Here is a 23,206-nt window from a genome sequence, read left to right on the forward strand (position 1 = left end):
TTTTCCAGTCATAATTTTTATCATATGTCTTTTGTATGAAAAAAACCTTTGAAAGCGAAGAACATGGCTCTTTGGAGAATTCTGCAGCTGGGAACGACTGCTAAGCATGAATATGAAGGTCTACATATCAGCATGTGACACATTGTGTATTCAGAATGCCTCTTGGTGGCTTTCTTCTCACAAAGCTACAAAATTTACTAAACAAGCTGATCGTGACTAGTCCCTCAGATTGGACGTGAGCTGCCTTCTACAGCGTCCCATTGTGAGGCCGCACACCCATTTCGTGCTCTCTTTGAAGCCGTAAAAATGAAACCCTTATGCTCATAATAGAAGCATCAGAAAAGCATCTGTTATGTCAGGAGACTCAGAGTACAGCCTTGGTTGCCGTGAGAGCCCTTCCAAGTGGCATTCTTTTAACAGCAAGGGTTAACTGAGAAGTAAATTCCGAGAGAAAACCGTCAAAGGCTTGTGTACCATCACCACCACTACAGATGGCGTCACAACACTTTGAACCATAGTTTATGAACACCTACGACTTCAAGTAAATCCTTCATAATCCCATTTTATTAGAACTGTTTTTTAAAGGTTTATATTAATGCAAATGAGTGCTTTGACTGAATGTCTGCAGAAGAGGGCAGCAGATCCCATTCCAGATGGTTGTGAGCCACCATGTGGTTGCTGGGAATTGAACTCAGGACCTCTGTGGGAGTAGCCGGTGCTCTTATCAGCTGAGCCATCTCTCCAGCCCCCCCCAACCCAACTCTTTTTGTCTTGGCTTTGCATTTTTATTATAACCTTTTCTCTGTGGTTTTGAACATTGCTGTGTGGAGAATGAAGACCCAAGCACATACGTGAACCCAAACCTGACGTTTACACAAAGTACAAGTAAAATATTTTACCAGCAGCCATCCATCCTGTAAGGAAATTTATCATTCGTAGATCCAAATACTTTGTAAATATTCAGAAGTTTGGGTTTTATAAGAAAAAAAGATGGATACGCAACTCTAACACATTGTTGGGTCAAAGCACATATATGTATATATATACATATATACACATATACACATATGCACACACACACATATATACATATATATACACATATACATATACACACATGCATATATACATATATACTTATATACATATATACATATATACATACATATATATATATATACATATATGTACACACACACACACACATATATACATATATATGCACGCACATATACACATATGCACACACACATATATATATATGCACACATATACACACATATATGTATATATACATACATACACATATGCACACACACATATATACATATATATGCACACACATACACATATGCATACACACATATATACATATATATGCACACACATACACACATATATGTATATATACATATATACATATATACACATATGCACACACACACATATATACATATATATGCACACACATATACACATATGCACACACATATATACATATATGCACACACATATACACACATATATGTATATATACATATATACACATATGCACACACATATATACATATATATGCACACACATATACACATATGTATATGCATATATATACACATACACATGCGCACACGCACACACACACACATATATATATATATATATACATATATATACATATATATATGTGATTGTCCTGAAGAAGCTCTCAGACAAAGAACGTGAGGGGAGAATTGTTTCTCATACTAACAATCTGAAAATGACCGGAAAGGGACAGTGGGGCCATGGCATACTCACACTATTAAATATTTTTCAGCATGAAAATGGACAAACTGCTGTGACATATACCAAAGGACACATCTGAGAAGCGGGCTCAGCAGCTTGGTGGTCAAATCGTTAAATATGTTGGAGCCTCAAAATGCTGACATAGACTCATCTGAGAAGCGCAAGATGGTGGTCACAGAGACCTGTGGATGAAGCTTCCACTACAGAGAATTAGAATCCTGTGAGGTGGTACTGCGAAAAACAATTTAATCATTATTCTGTGGCTGGTAGATTGAAATAAAAATAGCCTATGATGGCCCAGTATAGATTCTATATTCTGAATGCATATTTTGGACTTTAATTTACTACACAATACCTTAAAATGCATAATTTCTAATGGATCCTTCACGGGAAATTTTTTTTCAAAAATATCTTTTAAGAAATGTCGTATCTCATGGGTACTTGAACAAACAGTTGAAATTACATGAGCAAAAATATTGTGGTGGCTATGGAAATCAGGGGTGGTGATTCGGAGAGATGTTGGTCCAAGGACACTTCATCCATATCTAGAGTAAACTCAAACTGTGCAAGGACGAGACAGTTTCAGTGACAGTTGTATGTATCCTTGAAATTGTTCACTGTGGATGTTCTGCTAAAGAAACCATTACATAATGTACATATCCTTCATAGGCAGTAGATGACGTATGCAATTGTGTCAATGAGAAATATGCATGATAGTCCATGCAACTTTAAGTGGTACTACAGTTCAGCAGAGTGGTTTTCCTTCCTAGTTTACCTGAAACTCCGCAAGGCCCATGAGACTGAGACCTCGCGAAGGCATTCCTCTTTACTTCCTGTCTGTAGATCAGATGCGGCTTGTTGTGGTCATCTTCGTGCTCACTCCCATCTGCCTTCAGGACTGGCTCTAAGAAATACTCCCCATCATTCGCTTTGAATGTTCCCATCTGGAATTGAGAAAGCAGCATTAGCTTTTACCAAGAATCACGTTGCACCACCAGATAAAGCAGCACACAGGGCTGGGTCTCTAGCTCAGAAGGATAGCACGTGCCTAGTATGTATTCTTCCCTAAGCTCCACCCCCAGCATGACAGCGAAAGGAACGGAGCTCACAGGAATAAAAGAGCAGACCCCCTCACTAAATGCTATCGACTGAACACAAGGTTCCTCTCTGTGGCTCATGTCTCTGTCCACGTTCTTCTGAATGAAGTCACAAGGCTACATACTATCCTGATTCACCCGAGACAGCTGATACTCCACGTAGTAAAGACAAGCACAATGATGCGCCCAAAATGAAGAAGATGTAGAATTTTGTATAAATGCTACACTGCTTGGTTTGCTCTATGGAAGGCAATGTGGGGAGAGAAGACTTAGTTGGAAGTAGATGAAGGTCAGGCTGGATAAAATGGTTCTGGGAATGGGAACTCAGAACTCATTGATGAGAAATGAAAGGTCAGGAAGATTTTTTTTTTTTACAAAGAAGGACCTACTGTCTGAACTCTAGATTTACACAGCAAACTTAAAATAAATAAAAAAAATAAAACTTGGAAGAACTCAGGGATGGGACTTTCTCTTCTCTCTTACACCAAGCCCACTCTAGAACGTGACGGTTCAACCCCCACTGTACAACCAAAATTGAATGAATTATCCCAAATTTCACCACTCTATCCATGATTGAATCTAATATCTTGACCTTGTTAAGCCTAGAAACAGCTCACTGTGGTTTAGTCCACACATTCGAAGCCACGTAAGACCTTCCTTCCTATGCAAGCATCACGTTAAATCAATGAGAAGACACACTATTTAATCAGCAGTGTTGCGTCAAGAACACAGACAAATAGAAAGACTGTATCGGAGTCCAGCCACACAGAATAAATACCGAAGAATTGGTGGTGTGAACTCCTAAACATAGAACCACAAAAGTCCTGGAATGGAAATTGAGAGAATTTCCTTGTAACTTTAAAAGAGGGGAACTTCATGACACATTTTAAAATCTACCCAAGGTAGAGACTGTGGGGATGATAGTGTTGATGAAGTGCTTGTTATGCAAACATGGAGGACTGACTTTGCACCCCAGCAACCAGGCAAGAAGTCAGACACAAGTGATGGATGCCTATGATCCCAGGTCTAGGGATGCAGAGACCAGAGGATCTCTGGGGTTTGCTAACCAGCCAGTCTAGCCAAACTGGTACACTAGAGTTCTGATAAGGGACCCTGTCTCAAAAAGAACCAGGTGAACTTTAGAGGAGTTTCACTGATGAATTATATCAAGAACTTTGAAAGGTCAAGCAATATCATTGTACCGCTAAGTAGACAACACAAATTAAGGCAGTATCCTGTCCATTAGGATATAAAATCCCTCAAACAATGGCAAGCCCATAGAGAGAGATTCCTCTCTATGGTCAGATAAAGCAAAAACACACACAGGGCACAGGTTCTCCAGGATCAGCGCACAGAAGCTGATACAACTGTGATCCAAGGGTCAGACTACATCCCAGCCTGGCTATAGAACTTGGTAATATTGTCTACCCGGTACCAGTTTTACAGATATGAAGGAGACAAGAGTAAAGAGGTCAACCATGCATGTGCCAAGGTCCTGAAGGCTACAGAGACCAGGCAACCCATGTCAGAGTTTGAGTGTCTGTACAGAAGCCCTTAGAGGCCATGATAGGAAGTTGTGAGGATTAAATCTAAGTTGCATTTGAGCCCATGGACATAAAAGACACCAGGACCATAAAATATCTGCCAATGAAAGCTAAAGACATGAGCAGAGCCAACCCAAGGGGCTATGTGTGCTGTATGTAGCAGGCTGGAGTGATAGGAAACCTAAGGTTTTTGGAGCCCAGATGATTCTATCACAAGGCATTGATGCTGGACATGGAGTTACAGTGTTTGCTGTTTGACCTGCAGTGTTTGGGTCTTCTTTGGTCTCTTAGGGATGTCTGTTTTATGATATTGTGTACTGGAAGTACGTAACTTTTGTATTCCATCTTGATAAAAATAGAACTAAGAGGTTGCTTTGAGTCTTAGAACAGATTTTGGATGTTTGAACAGTATTGGGAGTGTTAAAGATTATGGGTACTTTTAAATGAATACATTTTGGATTTTTAGATGACCATGACCCTACCTGGCAAGGAGCATAGTGTTATAGTTTGATTGTGAAATGCATCCCCCCATAACTCATATGTTTTTAACACTTGGTCCCAAATTTGTAACACAGATTTTGGAAGCTTCTATAACCTCTTGAATATAGAGCCTCACTGAAGAGGGTGGGTCACTAGGAACAGGATTTGAGGTGTTAAAGGCCAGCCTCACTTCCTGTATACTCTCTTCTACCAGTTGTCTCTTGTTTCCCTGTCACCCTGGCTATGGCGGAGTGTATCCCCTCGAACTGAAAGACACGATGACGCTATCCTTCCTCGAGTAGCTTTGGCGCCAGGTATTTTTGTTACAGCAATGAAAACAGTAAACAGAACTGTAACTTGCACAAGTCTCATGCCACATGTCAAGACCAGAAAGGTGACTCCAAGTATCTTGGCTCTGCAATTCGGGGCTTAATGGTCAAATTTGATAAAATCTATAAAATAGTCAAAAACATTTCATGTTCACCTACTATGAGTCAGGTGGTTTTAGGGGATAAAGAGTAAAAAAAGTAAAAAATAAAAAATAAATGGTCAGTAAAAATATAATATACCAGGAAGTAATTAGTGGAGTAAACCCCAAAAGTAGGGCCCAGGGAACATGGCAGAAGAGAGGGCAGAGATTCTAAGAGTCTTAGAATCAGGAAGTCTGCTGAGAGAGTCTTCTAGACATGACGGGGAAGCCATGCCCATGAGATCTCAACATTTGGTCCCTAAACAAGACCTGCATAATGAGAACACCAAGTGACTTGTCAACATGAATGAGGGAAATCTCACAAGGCCCCACCACTATATAAAGAGTGTTGGGCAGTCAATGCCTGCTAAGAGAGGGGGACACGAGTTTCTCCAGGAAGGAGCCCTAAAAACATGTACATTCAAGCAACACTAAATGCACTCATTCTTATGACCATGATTATTGTCACATGTATATGTAATAATAATAGTTTTAAAAAGAGATCATGAATTTGAGACAGAATGGTAGAGTCATGGGGTAAGTGAGAGGGGAGACAAGGGAGTTTTATGTCAACATAGTGTCCCTATAGAACATTCTCATGGAATAAAAACTCAATTAGTAATGAAAATTTAAAATATACACCTTATACCCCTCCCTGGGTATGGAGAGAAGTTAATATAATGCAAAGATAGAAGACATCCAGCAGGGAAGAAGAAGAAATTCCACTGGGAGCTGGACTGAAGCTGGAAAAATAGTAAAGTTCCTGTAGGGGGCAGGCCCTGAGATACACAGGGACTGGATGTATGGGGAGCCAGGGAAGTGATCAGAAAGCTCAAGTAACAGAAAAGTAAGGCTGAGACCATGCCAATGGGAGGAAGGAAGTAGGTGGTGGCTTGGAGAAGTCATCTCACCAGTTATCACCACTCAGAATGCACAAATAAACTTTTACCCACATTCAGAAGATCGCGCTCCCTACTGGACAAAGTGCATTTCCGAAATGAACTGACCTATCCGTGAATGCCCGAGCCACAGATACTGCGGCAAGCACGGTTCTGGCGACACTTCACTTCCATTCCTAAACGCCAGCTACCATAAACACTATTTAAGAGCAACTTTAAAAACTGTCCCAAATTCCACTGAGAATGGTAAGTATAATCTTAAGCCAACGTTTTAATGTATTTGTCATTTATGTCGCTGGAACGGTCATAGCAATTGTAAGCCTGAAGCTCTCTTTACCATAATCATGATTGGGTAACTACCCCTCCGTCAACATCCTCACTTTCTTTATCTTTCTGACATTTAAGACACTGCCAGGAAAGGCAGACAGTGCTAGTGCGTGGCCATAGAAACAAGCATCGTGTGACTGCCATGGTAAGGCACCTGTGTCGCCATGCTTCACTTTACCATTGACTCATGTCTTTACTGAACGTTCTTGGATTATAGTAGTGTGTGGACTTCTCTGACATATCTATGTATAGTTTCTATATGCTAACAATCAAATGTTTAGGTTCTCTTAGGTTGTACGTTAATAGAGCAGACTGAGTGCTCAATGACCTAAAAATTTTAATGACCTAAAATTAGGGGCTAGAGGTATGACCAATAGTAGACTGTCTGCTTAGCAAACACAAGGGCATGGGTTCAATCCCCAACATAGCCAAAGAACTCAATTAGAGGTGCTCACTCCTAAAGCACTAAGAATACAGTATTTTTTAAGAAAGGGCAAAGCTCTGTAGAATTTTTATTGTTGGACACTCTCCCAATGGCCTAGCCTCTCCCACGCATCATTAATCTTCCCAGCATGAAATTGAAAACCTGGCCGTAAGTCACTTACTTCTCACTATATTCCGAGACTCCAGCATCTCCCACCTACCCAGGAAACTAATTCCGTCCATACTATAAGAGGTAACAAAGAAACTGTTTTTGAAATCTGAGCACATTGCTCCACGAGAAATCCTCATCTGCCTTTTAGAAAAGCCTGCTGAGGAGAAATACGATAGCATCTCGGGGAGAGACGCAAATAGACATGGGCCAGCCTGCTGCTTAACCTTAGCACCTACAGCACCACCGGGAACAGCATGCCGTCCCCAAGAAATCGTTTTTCAAAGTCGTTATGCACCCTTTTGCTCTTCTCTCGACCAAAACTGGCACAAGGTACTTCTATTCCGACGTTTCAATAAAACTCAGGAGATGTGACCTGTGCTCCCACAAGAGAATGAACACTTCTCCCAGAGTCCATCAGCCCATCAACTGAACTGTAGTAGACTAGCTTGCCAGGAGCAGTACCTGTACAGTGGACAGGGATTCCTCAGAATCCGTGAGCTTTTAAAATGCCAAGCTCCCACAGGTATGTGAAGACTGTTTCCAAAACCGATCTCCCTGTTTATTTATCAATGAAGGAGTAATACGTCCATCAATTTTTCTATAGCAAATCCCAGTGGGAGGGACCTCTTCCTAAATAATAAAAGTATTATGGTTGTGCCAAAAGGCTCCCAGGGAAGCTATTAATTCAGATTAAAAAAAAAACTTGGAAAGGGATCTCTGGTAAGGAATTCGAGGACTTGACAAAACAGGTGGTTCATAGAATCATATTTAGCTCATTCCTATTTTTAGCATCCCGTCTCTCGTCAGATGAATGCTGCAGACGGATTCAGAAGGAAGCCAGTGGGGTTGCACCGTATCACACCGGCTATCGAACACTTCAAAACTAGTTTTCACTTGTGAAGGAGTTTCCTGATTCCTTAGAATAGTGGTCCACCCAGCTACCAAGATGTTCCAAAAGGCAATCGATGATCTTACCACTGGTTTCAATGTATCAATGTTTCAATAGGTGATCTTACAACTAGTTTCAATATATCTATGTTTCAATAGGTGATCTTATGACTGGTTTCAATATATCCACTGGATATAATTTTTATGTACTTAGAGAATTTCATACCCTCCTTGTCCCAGAACGCTATTTCAGTATTGCGGCATCTGTTCACATGTTATTTTGTTTTCAAACACCATAGCCAACACGCATACTGTCACCGCAACCAATCACCAGTGTTTGGATTTCATAAAGAGCAAACAGAAGCACAAGCGGTAAACCCACTGGACTGTTTTCCCAACATATGCACGATTCACCATGCTGAGCTGGACACCGGAGAACAGCACTGGGGGATACGGAGCTGTTGAACTGAAAAGGTTTTCCAGTCTCTAATCACAACGCTGCAGCGACATTTTTAAGAGAGAGCACGGGTGTGAGGCCTGATAAGCAAACTATTTAACATCTGTCACTCAGCTCCATCATCTGTAATAAAGTTAGAGATAGTTTTACTTATCCAGTTTCTTAGGAAAATTCGTGTGGGCCCCATATTTGTGTTCATAAATCGAAGTTTGGTGGCTACCATGAAATGGAACAGGGAGGGGGGATGGGGGAAGGGAAGGGTGGGGAAAGGGGAACGTGATCAGGTATGGGGTGGGGAGATGGGAGTGAAGCCATGAGGGCCAGCAGAATGAATGGAAATAGGCAACCTCAGAGGGTGGGAGGTGGGGGGAGCCTCTAGAATGTACCAGAGACTGAAAGGTAAGAGACTCTCAGGACTCCAAGGGAGGAACCTTAGATGAAATGCCCAACAGTGGGGAGGGGGGATTCTTAGAGTCCACCTCCAGTAGAAATTCAGGGCTTCGAGTGGAGGAAGGGGGTTGCCATCCCACAGTCAAAAACTCTGACATGAAATTGTTCCTGTCTAAAAGAACTGCAAGGACAAAAAATGGAGAAGAGACTGAGGGCAAGGAGGTCCAGTGACCAGCCCAACTTGGGATCCATCTCAGCGGGAGGCTCCAAGGTCTGACACTGTTACTGATGCTATGGTGTGGTTACAGACAGGACCCAGCACAGCTGTCTTCTGAGAGGCCCAATAAACACCTGACTGAGATAGAAGCAGATATATATATATATATATATATATATATATATATATATATATATATATATATATATGCTGCAAACACTGGTGACATAGTCACACTTCTCACTATGAGCAAAGGGTAAACTCTGTAAACTAGGACACCACAAGCTAACCTCTGTGATTCATCTTAACCTGCTGATTAAATAGTGGACATCCGCTCAGTGTAAATGGTTTTGATGGCAATCTTTTACTATAAAATCTGGCCATGCTTAAGAAAAATGTACACACACACACACACAGAGAGAGAGAGAGAGAGAGAGAGAGAGAGAGAGAGAGAGACAGAGACAGAGAGAGAGACAGAGAGAGACAGAGAGAGAGACAGAGAGAGACAGAGAGAGGGGGCATGCACACATACACACAGATACACACAGGCATGCATACATGCACAAACATAGGGGTACACACTATGTACACACACAGAGGCATGTGCACACATACACCACACACAAACCCACAGACACACACTAGCACATGCACACATTCTACCCTGAGCCAGCATCTTTCCTAACATTCATTTTAGGTGTGGCCATGCAGCCGGAATGACACCCACTCTAAAGGGCAGACTGGCACCCTCAATATAATATAATAATATATTAGAAAAGGGAACCATTAAAAACCATAGGACATTCCCTTGCTGCCAACACAGCATCCCTACAGCTCTTCCACAAAGGAATGACGATCCTGCCATCAGCAACTGCTCTCTCTTCTGTGGGAAGTTAAGGCTGGGGTAGCAGTCACACGGCTCACCATGTGCGCTGGGCTTCAGAACATGCAGCTAGTTCATATTGTCCAAAAGGTCTAGACCTGGTCCTTACGGGATAACAGTACACTATGCTGTGACTTTGCATCCAGAGACAGTGACCCTGTGATCACGTGTTGACAAGATGAGTGTTCGTGACAGAACGAAAGAGCTGAAGAGTGTGGTATCTGGTAGACCAGACAGCCTGGGAGACACTGCCCATCACCACTACCCAATTCCTCATGTCCTTCAGGAAATCGCTCTGCCAAGAATGCTAGCCATTTTGTATCTTCAAAAGCCAAGAAACACCTTCTCATCGATACATGGAATGGCTGTGCTCCTCTTGAACAAAGACAGCCAAGAACCAGCTGGCCTTCTCCACACTCCTGATTTCTCTAGCTTATGAGTATATTTGAACTAATACATACACTACCACCATTACTTAAGGAAAATTTAATCAGAATATCTCTACATCACTTCTTCCTTACATATCCAACCCTGAAAGTTCAGAAATATCTTATATCCCTCATTTAAGGACACTTGACACTATGTATTCAATTAAGCGTTTTTATGTACACTGTTTACACAAAACATGTAAGAGTGTGTACATGTAGACTGTGTACAGCATGTCTATATGCTGCTGGCCTTGATAGTGCTTGACATAACAACCCAAGAGTACTCTAAGAGCTTTTTGTGCTGTATCCTGATGTGTGTGCATATGTGTGTGTATGTGTATGTGTGTGTGCATGTTTGTGTGTGTGTATCTGTTTGTGAGAGTTTCTATGTGTGTGTATGAGTGTGAGTGTGTGTGCATGTGTATGTATGTATCTGTGAATGTGTGTGTCTGCGAACGTATTTGAATGTTTATGTTTGTGTAAAATGTATATGTGTGTGTCTGTGTTTGTGTTTGTATGTGTGTATGTGTATGTGAGTGTGTGCCTATGTGTGTGCCTGTGTGTGGGTGTGTGTTAAGTGTGAGTGTATGTATGTATGCATATGTTTGTATGTATGTGGATGTGTGTGGATGTGAATTTGTGTGTATTTGTATGTGTATATGTGTGTCTTTGTGTGTCTGTGGTTTGTGTGTGTATGTCTGTTTGTGTATGGATGTATACGTGTGTAATGTGAATGTGTGAGACTGTATGTGTGTATGTTTGTATGTGTGTATGTGTGTGTTTGTGTGTCTGTGTGTCTGTGTGTGCCTATTTGTGTGTATCTCTGTGTGTTTCTGTGTGTAAGTGTGAGTGTGTGCGTGTCTGTGTCTGTCTATGCATATGTGTGTGACTATGTGTGTGTATGTGTGTTCATGTACATGGAGGTCAAATACAACCACGTAATACCTCAGGTACCATTCCTACCCCTTGATTTTGAGGCAAGGTCTCCCAGTGTCCTGGAGCTCACCTGGTAGTCTAGGCTGGCTGGTGAGCCATCTCCGGGATTCTCTGTCTCTGCCTCCCTCACGCTAAGGTGCTAAGCACAAGCCAAGCATGGGCCAGCACATCTGGGTTTATTAAAAACAAACAAACAAAACAAAACAAAACAAAACAAAACAAACAAACTCATTGGTTCTGGGGCTGGGGCTTACACCATCACACTTGTAAGGCAAGCATTTTACCAACCAAGCTTCTTCTCTGCGTCGACTGAAGCTTCCTCAACTGTCCGATGGGCTAAATGAATCTGCTCAAGATCCTTGTGTTCCCTCTTACTTATTGCCAGTTCATACTGATCTCCAAAATCCTTCCTTGGTTTCTCTAACACAGGCACTACCCATAAACAAAACCACATTTTGATATTTGCTTCTTGAAAACTGTGGACAAATACACGCTAGAATATTAAAATTAAAGGCACAAGGAATTCTCTCATATTGTGGTTTGAGTAATGATAAGACTAATTAGTTTTAGGTAAAACGGTGTCATGCTGATCAAGAGGGACTGATGGACAGCATGGTGGGCAGCACGGTGGCTAAGGTACCTGCTATGAAGCTCGAAGATGTGAGTTTTATTCTCCAGAGTCTACACGACGGAAAGAGGGAATCAATCCCCTGCAAGCTGTCCTCATGAATGAATTAATAAAATATACAACTACAGAATAGTACATGGGGTTACACTGGTGCCACTTAAATACACTCTCCATATTTGAACTCCCTGTTAGCAGTTAGCAGAAGCAACCCCATTAGTTAGTAATTAGCCTTCACTGGGAGGAGGACTTGTCAAGCTGATCTATGTTCTTATGAGAAATCCTAACATAATCCACATGGCTACACATTATACTCTATGAGATACAGTCCACATGGCCAACAAGATACTCTATGACAATACAATCCACATGGCTCATAAGATACTCTATGAGATACAGTCCACATGGCCACACAAGATACTCTATGACAATACAATCCACATGGCCTCATAAGATACTATATGAGATACAGTCCACATGGCCACACAAGATACTCTATGACAATACAATCCACATGGCCTCATAAGATACTCTATGAGATACAGTCCACATGGCCAACAAGATACTCTATGACAATACAATCCACATGGCCTCATAAGATACTCTATGAGATACAGTCCACATGGCCACACAAGATACTCTATGAGAATACAATGCAAGTCAAGCACAACATCCAATTTGACATCATTAGGAAACTGTTTCCCTCAACCAAGACGTCACTGTTCCAGTGCCATCAAATAATGCAGCTAATTTCTAGGTGGTCACCTTTGCCCCTGAAGTTCTGGGAAGAATAAAATCCACTAGGCAATGTGAGAAAGGACTTAATCAGAGCCACAAAGGATCGCTGTCTTTAAATGTGATACATCCTGCCACATACATGGTAATTATGATATTCCAACTACTGGATACAGACCCTAGCCTCCTGATCAACATTATGAGACCAGAAGTAATATCACTATGCAAAGTAAGTTTAGAATGGAATATGAGGACAGATATCCTGAAGTTCTATAGGAATCAATGGATCAATATGTTTGATAGGCCACTATCACACTACTTATAAATATTTTATACTATGCTCTATTTCTCTATCTGTGATATAGTTTAGAAACATATAAATCTGTGTTATAAAATCTTCTTTGAATCTTTGGATGAATATTTATGAGAAATAAAAACAAAAAATCAAGCAACATTAGAAGGAACATATATATATATACATATATATATGATATTCCATTGATTGTTATAAAACTACAGGATATTTGTCCTCATATTCAATTCTAAACTTACTTTGCATAGTGATATTACTTTAAGTCTCATAATGTTGATCAGTAGGCTAGGGTCTAGGATCCAGGGTCTGTATCTAGTAAGTAGGAATATTATATATATCCAGAGAGAGAGAGAGAGAGAGAGAGAGAGAGAGAGAGAGAGAGAGAGAGAAGACAGAGAGACAGAGATGGAGAGACAGAGAATAGATATACACTGTTCAAGAAAACTCCTAGCAAGACCTTTGGCCCCTTCTGGTTCTTGGGCACTTAGGAATGAAAATAATAATAACCAGCCAGGTTCGTTGATATAGTAAAAGAACAATGTAAACACAAAGACTTGTAAAAGGTTTTTTTAAGTTAATGATACAGGAATTGAAGAAATACTGCTTTAAGTTGTGTCTTGGATTAACTGAACACTAGCAACTCAATGGAATCAGTCAAACTGCTAGGGTGAAGGTTTAACAAACGGCCATTAAGAGGGGATTCTGACAATATTTATTTGATTTTCCAGACAAACTAAGCATTATTTAAGTCTTTAAAAATAGAAACGTTTTCCTTGAAGTGTAAGTGTCTGTGTGTTATTGATGCTTCTGCCACATTGATGACTGATGACGTAAAGATTTTACATTTATCTACAGCAGAGGGGAAAGAAAACATTGGAAGCATTTTAGATAAATACAACCATTCTGGTGCACGCTTTTAATCCAGGCACTCAGGAGGCAGAGGCAGGTGGATCTCTGAGTTGACAACATCCTGATCTTCAGAGCAAGTTCCAGAACAGCCAGGGCTACACACAAAAAACCAAACAAGCAAAACACTAATTTGAAAGCAAGTAAAAAGACTTTCCAAAGTTTCTAGTAATTGTCTCAGGGGTTTAATACTATGACAAACACTATGACCAAAGAAACCTGGGAAAGAAAGGGTTAATCTTACAGCTTGCCCATCACCCACGGAAGTCAGGGCAGAAACTCAAGGCAGGGACCTGGGAGTAGCAACTGATGCAGAAGCCAGAGAGGAGACCACTCACTTGCCCATGGCTTTCTCAGTCTGTCATCTTATACCATCCAGGTCCACCAATCAATCCCAGGATGGCACCACCCTCTAGGACCACCAATCAATCCCAGGGTAGCACCACCAACAATGGATTTGGTTCTCTCACATCAATCACTAATTAAGAAAATACATCGGAGGCTTCCTTGGGCCAATCTGGTGGAAATATTTTCTCAACTGACCTTCCCTCTTCCAAAATGATATAAGCCTATGTCAGGTTGACAGGATATCAGTGCTAACCAGCAGAGTAATTAACAATGCTCGTGTCTAAGGCATCAACTCAAACCAACGTGAAAGTATCATTTCACTATGCATGAGAGAACTACTACCAACGCTTGACTCAAATAATATCAGTGATGGTTTTGTGCAACTGTCTGAACACCTTCCAGGAGTATGGTCTGTCTGTACAGTGTTATTAAGCAAAAGTCAGGCTCACAAGAAACTTGTAGCCAAGTTCTTTCCTTCAGCTGTGGCTGTAACAGCAGCTTTGTCTGTAATATGATGCTCTCACAATACATGACAGCTCACATATGATGGTTTAACTCACCACACAAGCTGTAACAATGTAGACTCTTCGAGATTCTGTTACTTCAGGCATTCATATCAGGTGTGCATTAACGCAGCGCAAATTACCTTAGTATTGTTTTGATGTTTTAGTCAATTGACTCTCATTTTAGAAACACAGGTGATGTTGCATATTTTTAAATGACTTTACTGACAAGAGATTCTGGGTTTATCCAGACTTCCTAAATATGTCATGGGAGGAGGTATTAAGAACCAGTTTTCAAGGAAGAAAACCAAATGAAACAGGGGAGCGGTGTCTTATTTCATTTTCTCCCTCTCTTAAGTGAAGTTTCAAAACTTTCTCTTATTCTTGTCATTTGTAGCTCTCCGGCACCAGCAACTACATTTGTGGATATTTTGTACCTTTCCAGGACCAGTCCGCATTTACCTTTCCCTCTTCTGTGCTTCACGGATATCGGTGAATGGCCATCCCCATGCAGAAACAAAACAAACTTTCTCCAAATCTTGTCAGCCTTAGAGGCCTCTTTTAAATTTCTGAATATTCAATACTTTTTCCTTCCTTTCTTACTCATTTACTAAATTTAAGTAATTCAGGGGATTTGGGCACCAAGAGCTGCCCAGAACTGATACACCAGAGTGAAAAAGCCTGCTTCCAGGTTGTAGAAACAGAACCCAGAGGCCACTCCTGATTGCCTCTGGAACAAGTGACAAATGGATGAAAGATTCTCTCTCTCTCTCTCTCTCTCTCTCTCTCTCTCTCTCTCTCTCTCTCTCTCTCTCTCTCTCTGTGCCCTGACGTGTGTGTGTGCGTGTGTGTGTGTGTGTTTCTCTCTCTGTCTCTCTCTGTGTGTCTCTGTCTCTGTCTCTCTCTGTCTCTGTCTCTGTGTCTCTCTCTTTGTCTCTGTGTCTCTGTCTCTGTCTCTCTGCCTGTGGTCTCTGGTGGTCTCTGAGGACTCAGAAGAACCTACTGGGAACCACATACCATGCCCCAATTCCCCAGGCAGCCCTGGACTGGATTGCAGAAAACACAGAAGGAGGCACAATCAGACTTACCAGTCCCCCACACAGACTGAAGACAGCAATGTGGTCCTCTCGCGCGTTGACCTGGCCACGGTAGAAACAGTGGCGCAGGTCTGGGGGCTCCGCGCTGCGCCCGCCTGGTCCGGGCACCGGGGTCCCCAAGTGCACCTCAGTGTAGCCTGCAGCCAGGAAGGCGGAGTCAGCGCTCAGGTTCAGCTGGAAGAGCTGCCCGTAGGCGCTAATACGGTAATGGGTCCTGAGCGGAGGAGGCTCCGGCACCCCGGAGCTTCGTTTCTTCCGGCTGAAATGCCGGTTCTGGGGGAACACGTCTCCGAACTCATTGACCCGCGTGGGGGTCACCACTTCGTAGGAGGCCAGAGTCTTCACCAGGGCTTCTGCAACACAGCAAAATGTCTATGAAGCCCCGACGCTGTCCAACCCACAAGCACTTGAACCAAGCATCCCAACACACGGTTCCCAGTCACGGTCAGTCCCAGGGACGGGACAGATGTACACCCACACACACACCTGGGCACTGTGGCCATGCACTGCTTTCCCACAGCTCCTATATGCTCCGTACAAACCCTGCCACCCACCTCCTTGCCAGCCCCTCTTCTCTTCCCAGCCTCCAGAAACTCGTGTCGTCCGGACGCACGCTGCCCCATGCCCTCTGCCCCACGCGAGCCCGCCTCATGATCAGGAGAACTTGTCCCCAGCGATTCCAGGACACCCAGCAAAGTCCTCCGGGATGCTCCGAGCTGGGTGGCCTGGGGTCTCCAACGAGTCCGCACCACCCACTCGCACCCGGCCCTGCGCGCTGCGGGCAGCGCCCACGGCGACCTTACCCTGTCGTGGGTGGAAACGAACTTCCCAGGACCCAGTGAGAAGGAGCGAGATCGGGCAGAGCAACCCGGTCAGCCACTTGGCCACCCGCATGGCTGCACACAGGGGAGGGGATCCCGACTGGGAGGCCGCCCCGGGGCCGCTGGTTCCCCGCGCTCCGCTGCCCTCCTCTGCGCTCTAGCGGTTCTCCGCGGCGTCTCAGCAGCCTCCGGAGCACCCTGGACTGCACCCCTGCCCGCCTCGCCCTGCCACCGGCCCCCGCTCCCGGCACCGCTGCCTCATCGCGCGCAGCCCGCCTGGCTCTTGCAGGCCCGTGCCCCGCGCTCCCGCGCCACCCTGGGAAGCGCTGGCTGCCGGGCCCAGCGGGAACCCAGCCAGAGTAGCGGGGCGCGCGGGGCGGTGGAGAGCCCGCCCCCAGAGTCGGACCGACCAATCAGCGAGAGGCGCGGCGGCTCGGCCTCCCGCGCAGCCCCTGCCCCGCGCAGCCCCGCCCGCGGGCGCGCGCACTGGGACCTCCCCGCTTGCAGTTGTGGGTCCCCAGGGCCAGTCAGACCCCACGCGCGTTGACAGGTGATAGGAGCACGGAGTGAAAGGACAAGTGTCAGACCCGGGCCTCTGCTATTCACGCTACAAGGTTCTTCCCACGCAAAACAACCAACAAACCATAGCCGGATGCTACCTAAGGATCTTATGGCGAGGCTCAGTTTTTGGGGGTCCCTGTGTGCAGGGAGACTATGGGATTTAGGGGATACCAAGCTAGAAGACTTGTGTTTGACTGCTAAGAGTCTCCAGAGCTCCAGTCACATGCGATTATTGTTGCCTGTCTTGGTCTTTGGTTTTTGGCTTAAATTTGCACTCTCCCCAAAACTTATACAATTGCCAAGATCCACAAAAAAAATCTGCCTGTTTCTGGGGCCAATATCCACAGAGTGAATAAAGCTCTCCGCCATCGTTAACTATCTTCAACAATATTTGTAGCTCTGAATCCATGTGATGTGCAAGGCCCGGTCCTGCTGAAGTGGGCAAACTTTAGCTGGAGGAGAAAACAGCTTCTTTTCAAAAGTACTTCTCCTGTCCTGAGCTCACCTGTTCGATTCACAGGATCTGCAGTTACTCCTAGTACCAGAACGGAAACAAGGGGAGAAGAGGCAGTGGGCAGCCTTGAAATTCAACCAAGGCCATTAACCAGGGAAGGCAAACCTTCAAGGATACAAAGGGACGACTGCACTTCGGTTTGGTTTATAGTCACTATGGCACTCTGGGCTCTTGGTCTTGGAAATTGCCCTGTAACCGTATGTCCCTTCCTTTCAAATCATGGGTACCAATTTTCGGTTGTTGGCAGCGAAGGTAGTAGAACTGTTTCAGGAAGGGAGAATCAGAACTTATATTTGATGGTGAGATCTCCAGCTGGGTGGTGCTGTGGTCTGATCCTCACTCGCTCCCCCTTTCCCACAAATGCCATTTCATCCTCCAGAGAATTAGAGTGTGGTAGGCTTTCCCCAAGGTTAAGAATGTGACGGTCTTAAAGAGAACATAGTAGGCTTTGCCCACGCTGGTGCATTTACCCCTCACCTTTACCGTAGTACAAGCCGGGTACTTTAATGGCATGCCGCTCTAAATGCATCTTGGCATTTGGAGCCAGGCCTCCCCACCTACAGAGACCCGAAACCAGATTCATACCACACTAATTGCTACCCGACGGCTGAGAGACACCCTTGTTTTCATCGCCGAATGTTCAAAGCGGGACTTGTAATGGAGCATTTAGCTTTCAACACGTCGAACATTTTGGAAATATTGTGTTCATGGGAAGGTACGTGCGCTATCTGTGTCACTGTAATCCTTTAGATGTATTTTAATTAATCCTCCGAGAACGCCTTACAATACGTTCACCCCCGCTCAGCCCCTAACGCCTCCCAGATCTGCTCCCAACTTGCCAGTGTGCTCACAACTTTGTGTCGTATGATTTTAATAGCCTCCTGAGGAGTGCAACTTGCATCGTCTATGTGCTCTTGGGCACAGGGCCATCCACTGGAGTGTAGTTAACCTATAGTGAAACTCACCCTTAGAGAAAACTGACTCCTCCCCTCACCCCAGAAATTATTACCTGTCCACAGCTGGTGTGTGCTCCTGGACCAGTTCACACTCCAAGCCACAATGTTGACTCAATGCAGCCACATCTATTGTGAGATTATAGGGGCAGCCCCACTGTCACATCCAGGAGACACATTCACTTCAGCTCTCCCTCTCTGGCTCTCCTAATCTTCCACCACCTTTTCCACAGTGGCCCTGAGCCCCTCCGGTGAGGTAATATAGATTTCCCATCTGTAGCTGAGAATGCCAGGGACACTTTCCACTCCCCACTGCAGGAAGAGACTTATGTTAATAGGAACAGAGATCTGACCAATCAGTGCCACCAATACAGATAGGAGTTTAGAGGTGAGTTTAACACTGCGCCCATTTACCAGATTAAGAGTAATAGGTTCAGAGCTCCCAAGGACTAAGCCACCATCCAGAGTACACATGGACAGACCTATGGCTCCAGCTGCATTTGTAGCAGAGGATGGCCTTGTTGGGTACCAGTGGGAGGAGAAGCCCTTGGTCTTGTCAAGACTGGACCCCTCCCCCAGTGTAGGGGAATGTCAGGGCGAGGAGGCAGAAGGGGTGGGGGAACACCCTCATTGAAGAAGGGGGGATGGGATAGGGGAGTTATGGACAGGAAACTGGGAAAGGGGATAACATTTGAAATGTAAATAAAAATATCCAATAAAAATTTTATTTGTTAAAAAAGAATAAGAATAATAGGTTCATTCCTGGGGCCTATGAGCTCCTCAACAATTTGCTTTGGGACAGATTTACAGTACTAAGCATTTATTTCCTCCTAAATCTAGTCAGAAAGTGGTTAGTTACTCTCATAACATGTGAACTTATGGGCATAGCTTACCATACCAATGATTGTAGTTCATAAGGTTCACTCTTGGTAGAACTCTTGATAATAAGCAGTATTAGTTCCCTCATATTATGGAAAATAAATGCTTATTTTTCACATAGCATATAAATTACTATGCTGGTTTTTCTGAACTCAAATACTTTTTTTATTATGTTAGTCTTTTGGGGGGACATTTCTGTTGTCTCTTATTCATCTACTGGAAAAATTCTCACAAATGAACTAATCTCAATGGCTGCTAATCAAACCTTTTCCTCACACTGATTCTTAGAGGTTCCACTTATGGAATTTCTCTGGTATCTCAGGCCTAACAAATGTCAGGAAAGCTACCTTACTCATTGCCCATATCATAAGAGACATGAGAAAAATTAGGGAATTTACTCTGGGTTATCCACCAGGTTAGATCCGGGTTTCTTTGGTTTCAAATGTGGCCCTTATTAGAAGAGAGTTGAACTGTTTATACCAACTCAAATTTAATATACAATTGAAACCAACAACAAGTCAGAAAATTAAAGTCTTATTTATACCAAATACATTTTATTTGTGATTCAGGCAATTGGGATAAGTGCAAGCTTTGTAGCCAGCTGTCACTGATCATATATGCAGGTGTTAGAAAGATTTTGTTGGGTAGTACTTATTTTGTAAGCATCACTCTTTTGTGGGCATTGTTTATGTGGAGTTGAATAACGTCATATTTCATTAAAATATTTTATAACATCTATATATAAGATATTTATAATATTTTGTGATGCGATATTTATTGCAATTTTTGAAATTCTGATCCTTTTTTTCTTCTTTCTTTCCAACCCAGGGTTTTTCACTTGCTAAGCAAGTACTGTTTCACTGAACTAATTTCCAGCCTTCATTTGTTAATAATTTTAAGGCACTATCAGTTTCCAAGTACACAGAGAAAAATCAAATTCCGTGCCCTAATTAGCATGTATTACATTACACTCTATTATAACTCTTAATTATCTGTGTTCAGCGCAGCCAATCGCAGTCGTGTGAAAAGTGATTATTAAAAGGTGTTTGAAGCAGTTTCCCTGGCTCTAAGGATATTCCCACCATAAATGGCAATAAATAAACTGTTCAAAAACTACATAAGTACTAATATTGACATTTATATAGCCTAGGGATAACCAAACATAGAACATGAAGTCCAACAACCTTTTATTTTTATTTAGAATATTTATGCCATTCACATTTATTGTAATTGTGGGAAGGTTACATTCAAGTCAGTAATCTCACTGTTTGCTTTCTACTTGCACCATTATTCTTAATTTTTCCCCCTCCTTGGTTGTCTTCATTTTAACTAAAGGAATATATTTTGTGATTCTATTTCATCTCTCCTGCTAGCCAAATCCCTTTTTTAGATGTTTTAACTACGTGTATTTATTTTGTGTGTGAGCTTCTGTGTGTGAGTATGTGTGTGCCTGCCTCAGAGTTGGTTCTCTGATACTGCGATGTAGGTCCCAAGGATCAAACTCAAGTCACTAGGCTTGGGAGCAAGCCTTTTACCATGAAGTTTACCTTAACTAAAGAGTTTGTTTTGTGATTTAAGTGGTTTCTTTAGGATTTGTGGTTACCTCTCTCATGAGTACTGCTCTACCTTCAACTGTATACTAATGTGATTTTCTCCTTCCCAAACACTTAACTTCCCATGTTATATATCTCACACTGTGTTGTTCCTGCTGTGTTTGGAGCAAGGCAAGTACCGTGACAAGAGACATGTTTTAAAAATATGAAAACATCAGTGAGGAATGTAGATAACATGAGGAATACCCATCTTGAAATGCCAATTAAAAAAAGAAAAAACAAGAAAGAAAGACTGTGAAGACAGATACTGATGGGTAATCTTAATTGCAAACTTGAGTATACATAGAATCCCCACGGGGGGGGGCACTTCCAGGGTACCCATGAGGGAGTTTCCAGGAAGGTTTAACCAAGATGAGAAGACTCATTTTGATGTGGCTGGTTCCTTTCACTGGACTGGAACCCCCCCCCCCCAGTTAATAAAAAGGGAGAGGCAAAGGCACTCTGACATCAGGACTCACTTCTCTCTACTTCTTGAGAGCAGGCACAATGTGCTTAACCACCTTAAATCTGTGTCTCTATGCCTTGGCACAATATGACAGTACCCTCCATCTTTGCTATGAAGAAACACCATGATGACAACAACTTGGAGAGGAAAGGGTTTATTTGGCTTACATTTCACAATCCTTGGAGGAAAGCCAAGACAGGAACTCAAACAGGATAGGGACCTGTAGGCAGGAACTGTAGGCAGAACCTGTAGGCAGGCCATGGAGGAGTGATACTTATTAGCCTGTGCCTCATGACTTGCATGGTCTGACTTTTTATAGAACCCAGGACCACCAGTCCAGGGGTGTCTGTACCCACAGTGGACTGGACCCTTCCCTATCAATTATTAATTAAACAAATGTCCTACAGGCCTGGTCTTATGGATTTTCTTTCAATTGAGGCTGTCTTCCCACAGATGGCTCTAGTTTGTGTCAAGTTGACGTGAAACTCGTCAACACAGCTGACCCCTTGTCAACTTGACACATAAACATGTCATTGTTAAGCCACACGTTTCCTTTATTGCTTATTCCCAAGATCATGCATTAGTATCAACATCACACTATAAAACGTTTTACAAACTTAAAAATTCCCTCAGTCTTACAAATTCAAACACCTTAAAAATTCAGTTTCTTTTAAAAATTCTAAGTCTCTTTTAAAATCCCAAATCTCTCAGCTGTGGGCTCAGGTAAAGTCAAAACTAAGTTACGTGCTTCCTTATTTCAAGAGGGAAGAATCAGGACATAGTCAAAATCTGAACGAAGTAAAACTAGATTCCAACTGTGTAAGTTGTTGCCGTAAAAATTAAAGAAGAACCTTTGCTATCAGATCCCACGAGCTGGATCTGCCCACTCCAGCTGCTACTCTGCCCTGTGGTCTGCAAGCTGCCCTCTCCCCGCTGTCTCCCTTTTAGCTGCCCTCTCCGCTAGGTCCCCTAGGCAGTAGTTACCTTGCCTGGCACACACACACACACACACACACACACACACACACACACACACACACACACATCTTGTTCTGCGGACCCTCGAAAGTTCTCACTCTGCACGGGCAACAGAAATAGATCTGCACGCTCCAACTGCCTCTCAGCCATTCTTTCATGCACTGTCCCCTTTAGCCCGGTAAAACCAAAGTTCCAGAAACTTGTAATTTAGTGATTAGGATTTATATGTTAAATTCTCAACCCACAATTCATCCACACAATAAATTCACTGCCAGTGGATCAAGATATAAACCACCCACATAGACAAGATAAAATCGATCTAGTTCACCTAAATCTGAACCATTCTCCTCCATAGACTCTTGATCTCTTTCCTTCCTCCTCTCTCCCACCTTACAAAACCTTTGTCCCTTTCCCACTCTCTACTGTCCAATCATGACATCAACCTACATAAGTGACATAGTACCTAATGTCTAGCATCCACTCACAATCCCCTTGGCTTCTTCAGAGGGTCTGGTACACTTA

At 43.1% G+C, this 23,206-nt stretch overlaps 1 protein-coding gene across 1 annotated transcript in view; it reads right to left on the reverse strand.

The window, feature by feature from the left end:
- The window catches only part of Adamts20 (ADAM metallopeptidase with thrombospondin type 1 motif 20), a 126,715-nt gene extending 109,680 nt beyond the window's left edge, over positions 1-17,035 (reverse strand). The window contains exons 1-3 of the mRNA XM_032885418.1: positions 16,724-17,035; positions 15,912-16,273; positions 2,559-2,727 (exon numbers count right to left, since the gene is read on the reverse strand). Coding sequence (XP_032741309.1) covers positions 2,559-2,727; positions 15,912-16,273; positions 16,724-16,814 — 622 coding nt within the window. The 5' untranslated portion in view covers positions 16,815-17,035. The remainder of the gene's footprint in view (positions 1-2,558; positions 2,728-15,911; positions 16,274-16,723) is intronic.
- Positions 17,036-23,206: the final 6,171 nt, after the last annotated feature.

The sequence above is a fragment of the Rattus rattus genome, chromosome 1 (genome assembly GCF_011064425.1).
Source record: "Rattus rattus isolate New Zealand chromosome 1, Rrattus_CSIRO_v1, whole genome shotgun sequence".
In the NCBI taxonomy this organism is placed as follows: domain Eukaryota; kingdom Metazoa; phylum Chordata; class Mammalia; order Rodentia; family Muridae; genus Rattus; species Rattus rattus.